Source organism: Camelus ferus, chromosome 8 (genome assembly GCF_009834535.1).
Source record: "Camelus ferus isolate YT-003-E chromosome 8, BCGSAC_Cfer_1.0, whole genome shotgun sequence".
Taxonomy (NCBI): Eukaryota; Metazoa; Chordata; class Mammalia; order Artiodactyla; family Camelidae; genus Camelus; species Camelus ferus.
This window is the reverse complement of record NC_045703.1, coordinates 74,520,508-74,539,668: the sequence shown is the minus strand read 5'-3', so window position 1 is coordinate 74,539,668 and position 19,161 is coordinate 74,520,508. Positions and strand designations below refer to the sequence as shown.

At 39.7% G+C, this 19,161-nt stretch overlaps 1 protein-coding gene across 3 annotated transcripts; it reads right to left on the bottom strand.

Moving 5' to 3' along the window:
* Window positions 1-751: 751 nt before the first annotated feature.
* On the bottom strand, window positions 752-18,611 carry TBP (TATA-box binding protein). 3 transcript variants are annotated; one of them, XM_014567379.2, is made up of 8 exons: window positions 18,305-18,611; window positions 15,135-15,353; window positions 11,771-12,147; window positions 9,266-9,353; window positions 4,466-4,557; window positions 3,509-3,676; window positions 2,168-2,262; window positions 752-1,484 (listed from the first exon to the last, which is right to left on the bottom strand). In XM_014567379.2, exons 2-8 carry the CDS (start codon window positions 15,186-15,188, stop codon window positions 1,405-1,407), a joined length of 954 nt encoding a protein of 317 aa, XP_014422865.2. In that variant the 5' UTR covers window positions 15,189-15,353; window positions 18,305-18,611; the 3' UTR covers window positions 752-1,404. The 3 variants fall into 3 exon arrangements, with proteins under 3 accessions (XP_014422865.2, XP_032341303.1, XP_006194408.2); XM_032485412.1 differs by having other exon boundaries at window positions 15,135-15,340; XM_006194346.3 differs by having other exon boundaries at window positions 15,135-15,337.
* Between the last annotated feature and the right edge of the window lie 550 nt (window positions 18,612-19,161).

Sequence of the window (19,161 nt, the reverse complement as noted above, 5' to 3'; positions counted from 1 at the left end):
AAGTGACCATGATTAAGGAAGTGGCTACATACATTAAGGAATATAAGAGATGATGTTACACCATCAGATTCCACGTCGTGGGATTGTTTGTCATGGAGATCTGTGTATGAAAATGACTAAAGAAAGGCTATAGAACCAAACATATACTTTCCTATTTTTTCCAAAAGTGGTATCAAAAGCACCCCCAAAGGAAAGAATCTGCACAGAAGAGGGAGATAACCCGCCAACCTGGTGCGAACCCAGGGAAACAGGCAGAAGGGAGAGGAAGGAAGAAACTTCCCTTCCTGGCTACACACCTCTGAGTTGTTTGAAAGAATATTTTTACAGTTAAAAAGAAAAACACACACCCAAACAATGGAACCCAAGGACTTACACGTTTACCTGATATTCATGAGAAGAACAAAGATACACACCTCACCAGCCTGTGGACTACCCCAGTGTTCATACTGAAGGCCTTCGGCTCAGAGCTCCTGTTTGCCACGTACCTGCTCGGGAACCTGGGCAGACCCTCAGCTGGGGCCTGCCCGGCCTCACCCACAAAAGAGCAACAAAACAGAACTGCAGGTTCTGTGAGAAATTAAGACTGGGACACAGGAGGTGCTGCTCAGTATATGGGACATAATAAATACATGTCTTGTGAGCAACTTTAAATTTTCAGGCAGTTCATCCATTTTCATTGCAACAACAATGAAATGTTGATTGAAACAAACAACAAGCAAGCAAGCAAACACTGAAACGGCTGCAGGCGTTATATCTAAAATACAACTTTAACAGTATGATCACGTGAATCTTACAAGGTTTCATTTATAACATCAATCTAACACTTTTATAAACAGCATTTATTGTACAGAGTACTCTGAAGGAAGAAAAATATGTACAGCCATTTGTCTGCATTAATACAGTTCTACTCTGTCCTGCAATACTGAAAAGGCGGAATGTGTCTGGCACAAAAATAACCCCGAGGAGTTACAAATTAGAAAACAACACTTCTAAAAAAGATATTTACTTTTCTGGTAGAAATATAAAAACTGTGGTTTATGGGGAAGAAATTAAACAAAATAAAATAGTCCAATCAATTGTTGAGGAGGCTTTAACACTTAAAGTTTTGTCCCTTAAACCAACTTGTCAACAGCAGTAAGTATACAATCTAAGTATAAATAAATGGGCAGCGCTGCCCAGATAGCAGCACAGTACGAGCAACTTACAGCAACGCTTCGGTGTTCTCTGTGCGTCCTGGCATCCCTGCGGGGTACACGGCAGAAGAGCCTCACCTAGTGCCGCAGCCCTCAACGCAGCATCATCCTCACCATGTCGCTGCCCACAACGCCACTATTTAAATGTACCAAACTGATTTGTTTTAAGAAAAAACAAGTTGGGGAGGGGGGCAGGAGTACACAACAGGCATTACGTCGTCTTCCTGAAACCCTTTAGAATAGGGTAAATGTTCTCAAACGCTTCATAGATTTCCGCTCTGACTTTAGCACCTATGAAAACAAGTTGGAGTCGAGTCTGAAATGGCATTTTTTGACAAAACAAAACCACAAGCACAATTCTTTCCACACCCAGCAAGACTAAAAGATGCAGGCATTAAAACATTCATGATGGAATTCCTTACCACAATCCTATTTTTGTTTTTAAAGCAGAGTTTTCTTAAACTGGCTTTTTAAAAAACTACAAAAGCAAGGCCCAGGCGACTCCTTGTCTGCACCTTGCCCCCCTGACTGGCTTCCTGCAGGTCAGACCGAGCAGGAGAGCAGTGAGAATGGCTGGATCTTATTCTCCCAATTACTGCCTACAACCAAGCTCTTCTGAGCCTTCCTCTGTTGTCTCGCAGTGGTAATGCTGATGAATCCCACAGTCTTAGACAAGGGCATTCAACTTAAGATGCCATCTGTCAGGCAACGTAATGCTCACATTCCCCCCCCCTCCCCAAAGGCCGTGCTTCAGCTGCAGGACCTGCAGGCTGTGGCTGGACTTTCCTGTGCTCATCTCCTCTGTAGGGTCTACCTCCCATCAGAGTTAGGGTGGGGGAAGAGGAAAAAGGAGGCAAAGCTTCTCACAAGTCACTAGCCGACTGCCCAACATTGTGACATTATTTCTTAGTGCTGAGAAAATGACACTTTTGAAACTTTCAAAACTTCAGACACTACTTCCTGTTACAACTTACCTGTTAATACGACTTTTCCAGAAACAAAAATAAGGAGAACGATTCTCGGTTTGATCATCCTGTAGATTAAACCAGGAAATAACTCTGGCTCATAACTAGAAGGAAAACGGCAAAAACAGTTTAGAAATTAACAATTGCTCATGCCTTTATTAAAAAACTGAGGACCTGAACAAGGGAAAATACTGAGTAAACAGCAAACTAATCAGGAGGTGAAGCCCAATTCTTCAAGTAGCACCACAGGAGAGAGTACCTGAGGCCAACAAGGCTGACATGTATTGGCACCTGAAGACCAACTAACTCTATTTCTAATAATCTGAATTTCTGGACATAAGGCTAACAGCTTTAAAAATGAATTCTTGTTCTCTGACAGTTATCAAGTTTCATTCTGGCCAAGTTTAAGTATATCGACTTATAAGAGCCCAATAATTGTTTCTTTCTAAGATAGTCACACAGTTTACCTTCTAATCATTCACATCTCATCCCTTAAACTGAAATATCCTCTACCTGTTAACTTTGGTCAGGCAATTTAACCAAAGTGATAGAAAAAAAACTGGTTGGAGAATGGACCTTTCCCTAACTTTGTTGTCTGATGAAATGCACTATTGGTATGTTTTATTCTACTCGAGTACTCTCATTTTGTTAGTTAGACTGAAAACAGTCAGGATATGTGAGTGTGTTTAGCCTAGTGGAAAATTCGACACAAGCTTCCCCAAGGAAGAGAAGCTTGGGTGGGTATCTGAAATGCCAGTGGGAGTTTCCCAAGGTGAAAAGTGAAACCAGAGTGTGCCAGGTATAAAAGCAGGTGTGCAAGGGCCCTGGTGCAGGAAGGGCACGAGAAGCTGGGGTGCTGCAGGCAGAGAGGCTGGAGAGGAGGGCAGGCCACCTGCCTCGTAAATCTTCACCAGGAAGAGCAGGGAAAGTCAATGGGAAGAATATTCATATCAGCTTTACACTTTGCTAGTTGATTTGATATAGTCTTGACTAGAACAGAAGACTCAAACAACTGGGGGAAAAAGTGATACAAGAAGCTGTGGATTTAATTCATGCATTTAAGATGTATTTATTGAGCAACAGAATGATGAAAATTACAGAAGGAGAATCAACTCACCCCAGTAAAGGGGGGTTTTGGGCATCATCAGGTGAAATGGGAAGTAGGAGGCTGGTAAGAATAGTAGGTATTACCAAAGATGCCAGGAAGAAGCGTCCATAATAAATGCACCTATAAGTGTATCATTTGTTCTTAGAAACTAATTACTTTGCATGTGTTTTATCATGAGCAGTGTTTAAGTAGATTATAAATTACTGCCTGCCAAAAGCAATCACAATCCATTTCAGACTTACCTACTGAACTGTTGGTGGGTGAGCACAAGGCCTTCTAACCTAATAGGGAATTTGACATCACAGCTCCCCACCATGTTCTGAATCTTGAAGTCTAAGAACTTGGCTGGAAAACCCAACTTCTGGACAACTCTGGCATATTTTCTTGCTGCTAGTCTGGACTGTTCTTCACTAGGGAAAGAACAAGTAAGATATGCATACTCAAAGGCAGCTAAAATAATTTTTAGGCGAATAACTTAATAAAAAGTCCAAATTAGGAAAGTTATTTAAAATAAGTGTCAACTAGTCACCCCCTTCCAGTAAAGATCAATAAACATTAACAGTTTTATTTATAAAGTATTCCCATGTCCTTGATTAAAATGAAACTTTTCAGTTCACCACATCATCGCTGAGCCCAAGATGTCACAGACGTGAAGCACAGCATCACCACCACCATCAATACTGTTGTATTTCAGCCCACAAACTTCTACTGAGATGAAAGCTCACAAGCTTTACTTTAACAGGAAAATACTGATGAGATTTATACTTGAAGAATGCACACACTAATTTCTCTTTTATGCCAAGTCTTCCTTTATCCACTCCTATAACCCATCTGTTGGATAAAACCATGACTGAGCAGTGACTTAGCAGGACAGGGCTTATGTAACAAAAGCAGGAGGAAAGCGACAGTGACTTCACCAACAGGAGGCCCTCAAGTACAGGGTCGGGAGTGACAAAAGTCAAGTGCACATACATGCTGAACTGTATGAGAAAAAGATGGTAACACACATCCTGAACTCATGCCCGATTTTAAGAAAATGAAATCACTACTGTCTCAAGTGATGAGAATCAACCATTTTAACAAGAAAGCAGTAATAACAGTTTATTAAAGTATCAGCCTAACACCTAAAAACCACGAGACACAGCCATTTCTTTCATAACATACATACAGACCAGGACGGTGAACTCCGCTGAACCCACCTCTTGGCTCCCGTGCACACCATCTTGCCAGAACTGAATATCAGCGCCGTGGTCCGGGGCTCTCGTATTCTCATGATTACAGCAGCAAACCGCTGAAACAGTCAGAGACAGCCTTAATGAGGCCATGCCAGCCTGCTGACTTCCTGTAGGAGAACTAGACATGGACAGAGAGCACCAGGTAGGAAGGAGGACCTGGGACTCGCACAGTTATCAAGGCTTCTGACTGCTTCTACACAGGACTCCCTCACACCGCCACGTGGCACGTGTGCATTCGCACAGGGAGCACACAAGTGAACTGACTACTGAGGCAGCCAGACCGAGATCTTGTGTATTCCGCCACATGTGCCAGCAAGTGGAGCAAAGTGATATTTGCAAAAAATTTCTCCTTTAGGTTTTTGTTTCATTAATGACTTTTTAGGCAAATCAACCAATAAACCTTTCCCACTTCCAGAAGGAATGAACAAATCAGATTACAAGCACATCAACGCATAGTGAAGTGACCTGCTTTCAACAGGCCTTTAGCAATAGTATTAATGTATTGGCATTTATATAAATGCAATGGCCTCAGCTCTAGGTTATGTGATATAAAGCAAAAAATTACTTTCAAATAACTCTAAAATTTTAATATTTGATATTTAATTACATATGATAAGAGCATATAATATTTCTAACCATGATGACTCTGACAAAATAGATTGCTGTAACAATTTGTTTAAAAAATGCTTTTTGTGACAAAATTCAACATCTAGTAATGATACAAATGCTCAATAAAGTTGGCATAGAGGGAAAAATAACTGCTGCATGTCTTCCCTCCGATTTTACCACCACGTAAAAATGCTACCATGACATTCTAGTTTATACAAGTCCCAGGAAATGCCTAATTATTTTGCATTTCCTAAACTCCCTCTATCAGTTTGATTGGTTGGATAACTGATATTTCATTAGAGACTATAAAACTGTAAAATAATATATTCAACTTAATAAAATTATGATAGACAAAAGATTAATTCTTATAATGCTACACTCATATGGACTTGCCATGGTGGTTAAATGGTGACTTCCAGACCTTAGTTACCTTGGAATTTTAGACAAACACTTAAATGAAATTTAATATTTAGGTAATTTCTTAAGAAAAAGGTAAAACCATTGGCCAACAGATTTTATTTGCCATTTACTCTCATGTTCACGTTACATAATGACCACTCTATTAATTGGTGAAAGGATTATGCCACTGTGAACAACTATAAAAGGAACGTGAATGTGCACTGAAGGACGGAGAGCTATGTATTTCTTGGTTATCTGCCTTCTAGTTTTCCTTGTGTTTGGAGGAAACAGTATTGGACTGTTTTGGCTAAAGGTAATAACTAATATGAATGGTTGACATTATACCAGGTACAAAAATTAATACAAAATATTTCCTTATTAAGGAAACTGCTTATTAATATCATGAATTCACCATGATGTACACACTCTTACAATATACTGATATTATATTTTAAAGTCAAAGGTAAAATGCTTAAATAATGAAAAATTTCAATAGTTCTGACAAGTCTTTCTTAAATTCTCACTCTAAATTCAAAATAATAGAACTGTTTTTATACCAAATCTTTGTGGTTTCCTAAATGGCCACTGAGTAACCATAAAAGTTTATTCTCTCACTGTAAAAAAGAAGGGATTCTAAAATAATTAGGAATATTCGATGTTCTCTATATTTTAATTACTTCACCAAGCTGACCAAAAAGTCTCAAAAGCTAAATGAGCCATTTTCTTTCTTAGCCATTTATTAGAGCAACTCTAACTTTGGGTATTTATACCTAGGCTAAACCTTTCTAACTTGCACATAAAAGACAAGGTTATGTTTTAGAGTTTTAGAAACTCATTTTCATTTTCCTCTCTCTACCTGTATCTTTGGTCTGTTTACCACGTAACTATTAAATCCCACTCCAGACTCATCTTTACTTCCTTTCTTTAAGAAAAAGTAAACAAAGATCTCTTGATTACCAAAATGAATCTAAACCTGCCTCATTCTCACTGATATTTTGCTCCAATGATAAACCCTAATGGTCAATAAATAATGCTGCATATATTTGAAATGATCAAGGTGTACTTTTATGTTGATACAGTATAACTTCTAACTAGAGCTATAAAACATTCTGTTACCAACAGCTCATCCTACTAAGAGAGCCATCTTATTAGCGGTTCATGAGTAAATATTACTAGTTGATAAACTTTTGGGTTTCTGTCATTATGAAAATAAAAGAATTTTCTTTCTTCTTTGGTTATTTCCAATTAAAACATTAAAATAAATTAATGATTCACTAGAGGAAATCAAACATTTGAAGGAAATATCAAGTTTTAAGAGTACAGCCCATTCTAAGGAAAGTGGCTCCTCTAACTCATGTAGACAGCAGCTCCTTACTAGGTTTAGCCACCTCTAACACTACAAAGATAAACTTTTTTTCAGACCGAGTGGGTAGCAGAAACTTAGTCATCATCTTTTCTCTTCACTTTATTTAAATATCTCAAAGTGGCTCGGTCACTCTAAGTCATCTTCAAATACTAATATGTATGCAAGTGCACACAGTTACAACAAAAAGCAACCACCACCAAAAAAAAAAAAAAAAAAAAGACAGAGACAAATATATACATTGACTCAAACTTTACAGAAATATTGGTGGGGATACTTTACTTGAGAAGGTTAAGGGGCTTCATGTCTTCAGTTATTACAAGGCAGAGAAACTGAAATGGGTGGCAGGGTTCTGGGCTCCACTTAGCTTTCATTCAGCGCCCAAATCAAAGAGCTTAGATATGCCTAATAATAGTATGTAAGTTGTTTTTCTGTTGATTGAAACTTCGTTTTGTTAAAAGGCCAAGTTTCCAAAAATAGTTTTATTTTCCTTGGCCTAAAGTTTTAGCATCGATGAACTCCAAATCCCACAAATTCTTACCCTACAAAACTGTTTCTGAAAAACCTATAAGGATTGGCCTGGCTCCCCCCAATAGCCCCCACCTTCTTATATACTGACCTCGTCTAGTACCATCCAACCAATGTACACTGTCATATGCCCAACAGGGTAAGCTACATTTTCAAAGCAATCACCACCCACATGTCTGGACATGATATACAGGCAGCAGACAGTAAGATGGAAAAGACACCAATGGAGGTGAGCCTTCAAACTGCCTAGAAGGAAGCGTTTGAGACTCTCCTAACTAAAATACTGTTTTCAGGCATCAGGATACAGATGAATGGATACCTTCCCCAGTTTGCATGTACTTAGAATCCAACTGGATAGATCCTGCCTGAAGACTGACCCCAAATCTACTAAAAGGTGATGACCCCTGAAAATACATCTTCCTTCCAAGACCTCTAAACCAAGACCCAGGACAGGACAAAGGACTTAAGTTTTATTATTTACTGCCTCTTCTTTCTCTCCCTTCTTTTCCTTAGTATTAATCCTTTCTTGCCGTTTGGTCAACCGATAATTTTATCTGGCTTTTCCAAGCATTCGAAACAAAAACCTCAGGTACTACATCTTATTAAGATGCCAAGAGTCACTTATCAAAAGAGGTACAAGAACATGATTTCACTGTTTGTACTAGATTTGTGTCCTCGATTAGACTTCTTGAACTAAAATACGTGACCCGAATTGTGGCTCAAGGAACAAATGAAACAACTCACCCAATGAACTCTCATAAATCCACTGGCTAAACCAGAGCCAGAACATAGAACCGTTCTCACGATGCACTGGCCAGCCAAGGGGTGCCTGTACAACCACTAATACATCTTTTAACACTTGGTAAATATTTTGGGGGTAGGGGGTAGGGGAAGGAGAGCAGAACAATTTATCACTCAATTAAGAGAAAATACTTTGTTCCTAAAATTGATCAAGCTGATCCTTATGAGTTAATTCTTCTGGTGAGGCATAAGCAAACAAAAATCTGGGCATGAAGTGAGTTCCACATACTTCTTATAACACTTAAGATTATTCTTATTCGTTTGCCCTTCTCCGTGATCCAGTATCTGGGCGCTCAGGTGCTGATACATGGTATTGTTTCAAGATGACATTAAAGTAAACAGCATTCCTTTGAGTTACTTGCTGATAGGTGCTCGCACTTGGAGGGAGCTGTCCTCTGCAGGGCCCTTCAACCCCATCATCTTCCAGACTCAGATGCCTGGCTTCTGCCCAGCCCTCTAAAAAGGTCCACTCATTTCTGAATGCAAACGTTTACTAGTTTTTTAAAAACAGCTTTTCTACTAGTGCAGGGACTAAAGCCTTAATATGCATTAGGCTGCTATCTTAAAGGTAGAAAACTTATAGTTATTTTTCCCCTAATCTTTTTATTATTAAAAAAAATGCGACAGTTAAAGGTAGAAAAAATATTATAATAAATTTCCTTGTACTTATCATCCAACTTTAATAATTATTAACTCGTGGCTGATCTTGTTTCATCCATGTGCCCCCCTCCCCAGTACTCCAACTGGATTGTTCTGAAGTAAAATCCAGGTAGCGTGGCGTTCTATTCTACACGGTTTTCAACACATAAGTAGGCTCATGCTATGCATTGTCCTCTAACTCCACATGGCCCCCATCACACGGGATATAAAACTGCATCTTGCAGAAGGCTGCATTCCCAGAGTCTCTCACTCAGCAGCTACTCAACAAAAATGATACACATTTCACTTTAAATTCTTGTTTTGTTGGTGACAAACTTAAACATGACACATTCTTTTTGATCGAGAGACCTTTAGAAGAAAAACCTTGCATTATTTTAGTTTGAATACATTAAATTTGCTCTGACCTTCGGATTGTATTCAGCATTTCGGGCACGGAGTGCAATGGTCTTTAGGTCAAGTTTACAACCAAGATTCACTGTGGATACGATATTTCTGCAAGAAATGTGAAAAGAAAACATTATTTCTTTAACTATCAGTATTAGATGATTACCTAGAAATTGGATTCTTTCACTAGAACTAATTTAAACTAATTTAATTTTTTAAATTAAAACTTTAAAAAATGCTGACATCTATTAAATGTTTAACAAGTACCACACACCATGGCAAACATTTTACATAGATTATCCCACTTAACACTTACAGTGCACTATGAAGTAATAACTATTAACTTCTGATGAAGAAGCTGAAGCTTAAAAGGCGGTGGGGGTGGGTGGGGCGAGGTGTTATGTAACTTGCTCCGAATACACGTGGTCCCTAGGTGGTAGGCAGAGTTGGGATTTGAGTCTGCCTATCTCCAGAGCCAAGCAAGCCTAACCTTTCTCCTCTACTGAGTCAGCTCACCCATGAGCTCTGAAACAGTGCCACCACCATTCCCCCTAATCCTCAAAATCACTTCTTTTAAATAAAGTACGAAGGTGCGATTTTCTCACTTCTCTCAAAGTATCTTTTGAAACAAGAATTCAATTATGTTTGACAAAGGAAGAAAACCTGCTTTTTCTTCTGATTAACCTTCAGTAAATCAAGAAAAAAAAGACATCACCATTTATTTTCTGGGTCCATGAACCCCTTTCATTTTTCAGTATTCTTATATAATTTTATGAATAATTTATAAATAAGTTGTACCATCACTGTCCTGTGAATACTGACCCCAGATTGCAAATACATCTCCATCCAGCTAGCTCATGGCTATCTCTGGTTTTCTTACACCGTCAAATGCAATACCTTTGAAAACTTAATGATTCACAACTTGGTGAAAAGAGGTTGGGTGTCTTCTTTAATACACAACTGTAATGCCAATTAGGATGATCAATTCAGTGTTTTCATTTCTACACCGTCGATTTCCTTCCAGTCAGTTTTATAGACACAAATTCATAGTATACTCTCTTATAATCTTTCTTATTTCTGCACAATCGGTAGTAACAGTCCCACTTTCATTTGATTTCAGTCATTTGAGTCTTCACTGTTTCTGTTGGTCCACTAACTAGAAGTTTTGATTTTTTCCAGAGAACTTTTTGTTTCATTGATTTAATCAACTGTTTTTCTTTTCTGTTTCATTTCTCTGCTCTAATCTTCATTATTCCCTTCATTCTGCTAGCTTTCGGTTTAGTTTGTTCTTTTTCTAGTTCCCTAAGTTGTAATGTTAAGTTATTGGTTTGAAATATTTCTTATTTTTTTAATGTGAACATTTTTAGTTATAAATTTCACCCTTAGCACCACATTCACTGCATCCTATATGTTCTGGCATGTTATATTTTCATTTTCATTTGTCTCTAAGTTATTTTCTAACTGCTCTTGTGATCTTTGATCCACTGACTCTTTAAAAGTATGTTATTTAATTTCCACAATTTTACAAATTTTCTGGGACACTTTGTGAAATACCAGAAATATAAGGTGCTGGTAAGAAACAAACGCCGCATCTGAACTGGTTACATTTTTATGATTTAAACGAGAGGTACAAACTTAAATGCTCGTGGGAGCCAGGTAAGTGTGCAAAGCAATAGAGTATGGTATTTATAAAGATAAACTAACAAGTGCTTATCTTTCTAAATCATTAAGAGCAAAATTATTTTGTTTTTCAAACTGTGTCAGATCAAACACCCAAGGCAAGATTTAGGTCCCTGGATAACAGTCAGGTTCCATGATTAAACATTACTTAGTTCTAAAACTGATTAGAAATGGCTTATAAGAAAACTGGGTAATGCAGCTGTTGCAAATACTCCTTCCATTTGGCCATAAGGTTCCTAAAGGCAAAAGCTACGTACTTCTCATTGACAGATATATGAGAGTATCTGCCTGTTTTTCAGGAAGGACAAATTCCATCCCCCCACTTCCCACCCCCAACTCTGTTACATACAGCACCCACTGCAACTAGGCAGAAAAATCCAGTTAGGAAAGAACAGCCATCCCCAGCTTGTGGGAAGGATTTACATGCAGTGCTTATAACAACCAATGGAGAAAGACAAGGACCACTATGAGAGAGAAATTCTGTGACTAAGTAATTAATCTTTCCAAAGACTTAAAATATCACAAGGGAAGGAGGCTACATAAGGCTTGATTTGGTAAGCCAACTACAGAGAAATGTCTATAATAACAACAATGAAATCCAAGTTGGACTTCATTGGCCCAAATGTATAAACACAAGCTACTAAATTTCTGAAGATGTTATGAGAGCCTTTTACTAAGGGCACTGACTCACTAAGATAGCTCTGCTTCCCTTTCCCAAGTGAGACACATGATCACCATTAGTGACACACACTGAGATAAACCAATCCATCTGAAAACAAAGACAGCGGTGCAGCTCCAAGGGACATGTGCAGGGCAGGGGAAAAGGACACGACTCAAGTACTCACTGCAGCTGCGGCACGATCCCAGAGCTCTCCGAGGCTGGCGTGGCAGGGGTGATGGGGGTCATGGGCGTCATAGGGGAGGGATACAGGGGCGTGGTGCCCGGCAAGGGTGCCGTCGTAAGAGTCTGTGAGTGGAAGAGCTGTGGGGTCTGGCCGGAGGCCCCCTGCGCTGCCTGCTGGGATGGCGACTGCTGGACGGTGGCCACCGCCTGCTGCTGCTGCTGCTGCTGCTGCTGCTGCTGCTGCTGCTGCTGCTGCTGCTGCCGCTGCTGCTCCTCCAAGATGGACAGGCTGTTGGTGTTCTGAATAGGCTGCGGAGTCAGTCCTGTGCCATAAGGCATCATTGGACTAAAGATAGGAATCCCAGGAGTCATAGCACCCTGTGGAAAGTCAGGAGAGAAGAGGGTTAGGCTGACTGGGGCTGAGCGTTTGCAGGACCTCCCTCGTAGATGAGCAGGTGAGATGCATAGACAGGCACCGTCCGAGCATAAACGGGGTTACCAAGCATGAAGAGGGAGGGACTTGCTGCTTTTAAACACACCAGTAACATAGTAGGTAAGAGCTCAGGATCTGGAAGTAGACCTGAAATCCAACTCTGGATTATACTTATAACGTGAGAACCTGAGGAAGCTGCTTAACCCTTCAGACGTATCCAGAGGACAACAATGCACAAAGACCCCTAGAGAGAATAAAGGACATAACTGGAGTGACCACACACCATCTGAACTAGTATCCACTTCACTCTCAAAGCCTCTGTCCTAGTGTCGATGATAAAGTGTACGGTTACCCCAGAACCGGCCAATTAAAGCGTGTAACATGACGGCGGTACAGAGAAAATGCTGACAAGTGCTAGAACACTACTGAATAAAAAACATCAGAACACTGCTCAAAAAGGTCGGTCGTTTGCTCTCCCACAGTGCACATCAATAAAACCCAATGCGTCTATCAGAATGCTATCCATTCACTTTAATACACTGTTTCTGAATTTTTCCAGACATTATTACATTTATTAATTTATCTGAGTCTCACAGCAGCCCTTTAGAAAAGGCAAAACAGATGCTGTTCTTCCCACATTAAGGAGAAGAAAACTGACACCAACAGAAGTTAAGGGTTTTGCCCAAGGCCACAGATGTCAGAGGTGAGACGGGACCACAGCCAAGCTCCCCTGAGCCCCAGTGCCGAGCCTTCCCACAACACCAGAACTCATGCAGCCCATGGAGCCTGCAGAGCTTGTGACAGGCTGTCTGAACCTCTTAAAATTTACCCAGCGTTTCTACAGAGAAATCCATAGTTTTCAATATATTCTCAAATGGGTGTAAAACTCCAAAAGAGTGCCACAGTCCTTTCTGACTTCCACCACTTTATTTAGAAGAAAATATAAACTAAAAATGTCTAAGATATTTCTGTTAAATTGTTTCACCAACATATTGGCAGAAAAAATACAGAAGGACCAAATTTATACAATAGTCCTAACAGCACAGGAATTATTCTATTGCGCCTATTACTTATTTCTATAAAAATACTGGCTAGAAAAAAAATCAGCTTACACTACCCTAAAAGGGCTAAGACTAAAGTTTTGGAAGGTCTGCATTTCTTTATGTCATATATAAAAGTGGACCACAGACATACAAAAGCTAAAACTATTAGAAGAAAATCCTTAAGGTTTTGGGTAGGCAAAGACTTTTTAGACAGGATACAAATGCATTAACCATAAAGTAAACCTGACAAACAAAGTTCAGAAAAATTAATAATTCCTACTCTTTGAAAGATACCATTAAGAAAATTAAAAATTAAGCCACAGACTAGTAGAAAACATCTAGCATACAGTATGTCAGAGAAAGAACTTGTATCTAGAATATATAAAGAACGATCATGATATATATAAAATAGTTAAATATAAGTTTATATTGTTTAGCACAGGGAACTATATTCAATATCTTGTAGTAACTTACGGTGAAAAAGAATATGAAAACGAGTATGTGTATATTCATGTATGACTGAAGCATTGTGCTATGCACCAGAAATTGACACAACATTGTAAACTGACTATACTTCAATTAAAAAAAGTAAAAGAGAAAAAAGAAAAAAACTCTGCAGAACTTATTATTAAAAAAATTTTGGCATCTTGTATGTCCTTTCTACACCCTCTTCTCCCAAAGCAATAAATCCATGATTTTCTCTAAGAAAAAAAAAAATTCAATAAAAGATGAACAAACAGACCAATAAAGAATGGGCAAAAGATGTGAAGGTCATTTTTTCAAATGAAGATATATAAACGGCTAATAAGCACTCGACAAGATGCTCAAGATCATAAGTCAACAGGAAAATGCAAATTAAAACCACAAAGAGATACTCCTAGGCAACCACTAGAATGAATGGCTAATATAAAAAAAAAAAAAACCCAAGTGTTGGTGAGGATGCGGAACAACTAGAACTTTCATTTCACTTTCTTTACACTGCTAGTGCAACTTTAGGGTATGCCTGGCACTTTCTTATAACATTAAACATACACTCACATAGTGACTTAGCAATCCCACTCGTATTTATCCAAGAGAAATAAAAACATAGTAGACATGAACACTATACACAAATATACAGCACCTTTATTCATAATGGCCCCAACCAGGAGACACCCCTAATGTAGAATGGACAAGCTGTGGTACCTCCAAACAACAGAGTGCTACTTGGCAATACAAAGGAATTTGCTGATATACAAATATGACGTTAGGAAAAGAAGACAGACACACAAACATCATATACTGCCATGATTCTACTTGCATGCTGATCTAGACAAGGCAAAGCCTTCTCTAACTCTGGAAAGCAGGTAAGTAGTTGCATGAGGCTAGGGGCGTGACAGCACAGGGGCAGGAGAGGATTTTTTGGGTAAATGAAATATTCCATGACTGACACAGGTATACACAATTATCAAAACATACACTTAAAATGAGTGTTCTTATTTAAGCATGTAAATTATATCCCAACAGAAGTTATTTAAAAAATTAAAAAACAGACATGTTATCTGGAACTTTAAACATAAAAAGGAAAAGATAAAAATAGAAAATAACTTGGCTAGAGTTACTCTCAAAATCAAATACCCTATAATCACTTGGACCACTTTCATAAGTGTTTATCAAAAGATTAGGTTTCATAGACAAATACACATTTTAGCTTTTACATAAACTCCCCAAGTTAAACACTACTGTGCCTATTCAAAGCTTAACAGAACTTCTCAACAAAATAAGGGAGGCTTAAAGAAAATCCAAACCCATTTTCAACCAAGAGATTGTTCAGTTCCCTTCCTTCCCTTTTACACAGTGTCTAACAACTCAGGCTCTGCCCTGCCTGCACCCCACCTCCAGCTGCGTACCTGAGGGGAGGCCAAGCCCTGAGCGTAAGGTGGGAGGCTGTTGTTCTGATCCATGGTGTTCACTTTCCTCTTGGCAAATCCAAAACCTCTGGACTGGAAACCACCTCAGCATTCAGTCTTTTCCTAGAGCACCCCAGCACACTCTTCTCAGCGACGTCCTCACCTCTCTGGGTGATCTTCATGCACACCAAGAAACAGCAACGCTGCTTTGAAAAGAGTCTGAGGTTTAATGCAACAACACAGGTAAGCTGTACAGTCTTATAAGCCAGTGTCATGGTTATACAAAAAACGAACAATGAAGCCATTTTGAAACGCATTTCTTTTTTACCTCATAAAGCTGAAATCTTACTCCTTTATGTTTCCAGTGACTGCATGCAAAATTGCTAACAGAACAAAAATTGTTTTGTTATGTGTTTAAATATTCTTATAATGTTAAAATTAAGGTACATAATAAGCATTAAAAACTTTTGGGAAAAACACCCAGGGAAAATGAATTACTATAGGAACTGTCGTATCTGAGTAGAAATATACATTAAGCACTGTGCACACAATGCTATTAGGCTAAGTTCAACTTTTTAAATTTTCCGTTGAGCTTTATATCCTCCACAATGTCTTGGGCATTAAGTTTAATAAATACTGAATTGGATCCAATACATTTCAGTGTGATCATTTATTGAGCTACTACTTTTAATGAAACACTGGAATAGAAGCTAGACATCCATAAAAAATAAAACATCATGTTTTTATATATGTAATAACTCTACCTCTTCAGCACACATAAATACAAACTGTGCCCACATCTGGTTTTCCTTAAGTTATCTCTTTACTGGCTACACATTTAAAATTCCTTTTAGACAAAAGAACTAAGTGACTGCTGAGAGACCTTTTGCTCAGCTTACTTCAGACAGACCCTTAACATGCTCAGGGCTGCTGTGAGGACGGACTGACTGATTAACACACCAAGAACAACATCTGGTTACCAGACAGGAGGCACAGGATAAAGGTTAGCTGTTATCATTAGCTTTTAGTGTAAACATTATCATCTAATAGATATTCTCACACAGAACTTAGAAGTCTCAAAGTTACAAGTTACATGTCAAAGAGACACATGTACCTCAAGCTTGTACTGGTATAAAGTAAGAACTCAGATTGTTGTTAGATGAATGAAAGAATCTCACAGTGACTTTGAAAGGACAAAGGACCCTAAAAACTATGTATCTTACATACTCATCAATGAAAAACATCAAAAAAAAAAAAAAAGAGAAAAGTCAGCTTCAGAAAACGTCAGAGATATAAGAAAATTACACTCTTTGACACTGTTATCCTATTCTAACAATTGAAGTGATGCAAATATAAAAATGAAGAGGATATAGCCCCTGGCATCAAAAAGTTCAATTTGAAGTGTATGCTAATATTCACTGCAAAACTTAAGTGCTAGAATAGCACATATGCACTATGCTAAGCCCCTAGAGTGCAGAAATCAGCATGATTGCCTTTGCAACCCCTGTACTTAGTACAGTGCCTGGCGTACAGTAGGTGGACCTGAATGAATGCATACACACTACAGAAAAAGAAGACAATGTAACTGCCAAGTGTTCTGAAGAGTGTATTCACAAAGTAAGGACCATTTGACTTGGGTGTAGCAAACTCAGTAGGAATTTACAAATCAGCACTTCAGGCAGAAGAAAGATCAAGTACAAAGAGACAGAGATTGAGAGAGCATGCAGTATGCAAGCAACAAACTCAGCAGGACCGCATGGAGTGTCCCTGCAGCGGATGAGATGGCAAGCAAAGTGGGGCCACACTATCAGGAGTCTAAGTCATTATTACACAAGCAATAAGCACAGTGACAAGGCTTTGAAGTGCGCCAGGAGTAGGATCTACTTTGGCAAGAGTGTGGATGGATTTCCAAGAGATAAAACTGGAGGCTGGCAGTTCGGTTTGAGTCGCTGCTAGAGTTGAGGCAAGAGTTAATAAGGGCAGGAATTAAACTGCTCGTATATACGACTACAGATTCATCCCGAAAGTGGTGGCTCCAGACCTGCTTTTGCAAACTAAGTCTACAGAAGAAATCTGAGGAACCAGCTGGAGATCAAATGTTACCAAAGTTTAGAGCTCACCTCTCAGTACCGGTGATGGCACTGACCAACTTTCCTCACCTGTGTCATTAAAACTGCACAGCTATTACTGCACTAACTTATCCTTAGAGAAGAGAGCTGTTTGCAGAATGTCCCCATCTTTTGGTACTTGAAGCACCAAACTCGATACTTTCGGAGACAATCACTGATAAGGGACTAGAATCAATTAACTCTGCACAGCCTCCTACTGTCTGCATACCTCAGTCAAGGATAGTCTTTTCAGAGAAGCCTATCTAGAGTTTTCAATGAGAAAACCACACTGTCCAGGGCCTAGACAGGGAGGCCTTGTAAATAAAGTGGTGTGTATGTGGGGTTCTTTTTCCTCATCTCACTTCTTATTCTAAGCAGCACAATCTGCAACTTTCAAAATGAACGTTGTTCTTATGAACTCTGTATTACTGACATTCATAAAGCAGAATGCAAACTCTTGATTCATTATTATATAAACAACCTTCGAGTAAGTCTACATATTGTTTAAATTTCCTCTACAGAAGTTGAATGAATTTAAAGTCAACATCTATACATCGTTGTCTTTCTCACCGTCACAGGCATGTATACTAAAGTGGTGCATACTTGTATCCTACACTCTACCGTGCTTGAAGTCTCCTGCCTCTGAAAAACGTTAAAAGGTCTCAAGAGCAACTTTATCATAAAACCACCCGTGCTGGCTGCAAAACAAGTGGACACAGGCCAGGGTGAATCTGCCTTCCAATATCGAAAAGAAGAAACGGATGGCAGGACATAAAGACTCCGGGTCTAGGAAGCGCGAGGCTGTCCTCTACCAGGCCCCTCCCGGCACCCCGCACCCCACGCTAGTACAACTGGAAGCCGCTTTCGAACCACGGCACAGGAGCGCACGGGCGGGATGGGCGGCCGGTACAGGCCAGAGCTGCGGCAGCACGAGCCGGAGGAACGTTCCCCGCGCGGCCTCCCGTCCACTCCGCCCCTCCTCCCGCCGCCGCCCCAGGGCCTCTCTGCAGTGGTCGCTTCTGTACGAATCCTCAGAGAAGAAAGGAGCTAAAAAGGTTTTACCTGGAGTCACTACTGAGACCGCTACCGGCCCGCGAAAACGAAGTGAAGCAGCAAGCGGCCCAGGCGCCCGCCACGGCGACCCTTCCCGACCCTACAGAACTCCCGGCGCGCGTTGATAATGTCACTTCCGCCAGTTCCGCCCTCGGCTTCCACAGGTAGCTCAAGCTGGAGCGGCGGCCATGGGAAGTGCGGGTATGCGTCACTTCCTGTGTTTCCTTGGGAACTCGGCTTATGGGAAACAAGGGGCGGGGCGGAGTTCTTCAGGCTTCCGGGTGAGGCCACCTAGCCAGAGCATTTTGTGATTGGTCGTTGCTAGACGTAGGCAAGATAATGATTTTTAAATGTTGACTGTTTAAATTGACTAGCAGTGTGACATTTAGCAAGCTACCAGACCTCTCCGCCTCAGTTTCTTCGTCTGTAGGATGGAGTAATAATAGCACTTGTCCTCTAAGGACATTGTGAGATGAATTAAGGAAATGCACGAACAGTGCTTGACACATGGTAAGCACTTAGTGCATGTTAGCTTTTCTCAAACGTGTAGAATGGTAAGAAAAACAAAAACAGCCTTGTTTACAGATTTGATTATATTTTAATTCTGCTGCTACCATCTTATGCAGTCTTTTCACATTTGTCACAAAGAGATTATAAGTAGTTGGACTTCAGAGTACCTCTCCTATGGTTCATTTAGGCATAATCACATGTTGTACTGCTTGTTAATTTACTTCCTTGGTATTTCATATAGTCAATGAGGTGGTGAGTTCCTTAAGGATAGGAAATATTTTATACATTTTTTTTGTATACAGTACAGTACCTGAATAAGTACAATACTTCTCTGTTCATAACCATCAAAGAAAATC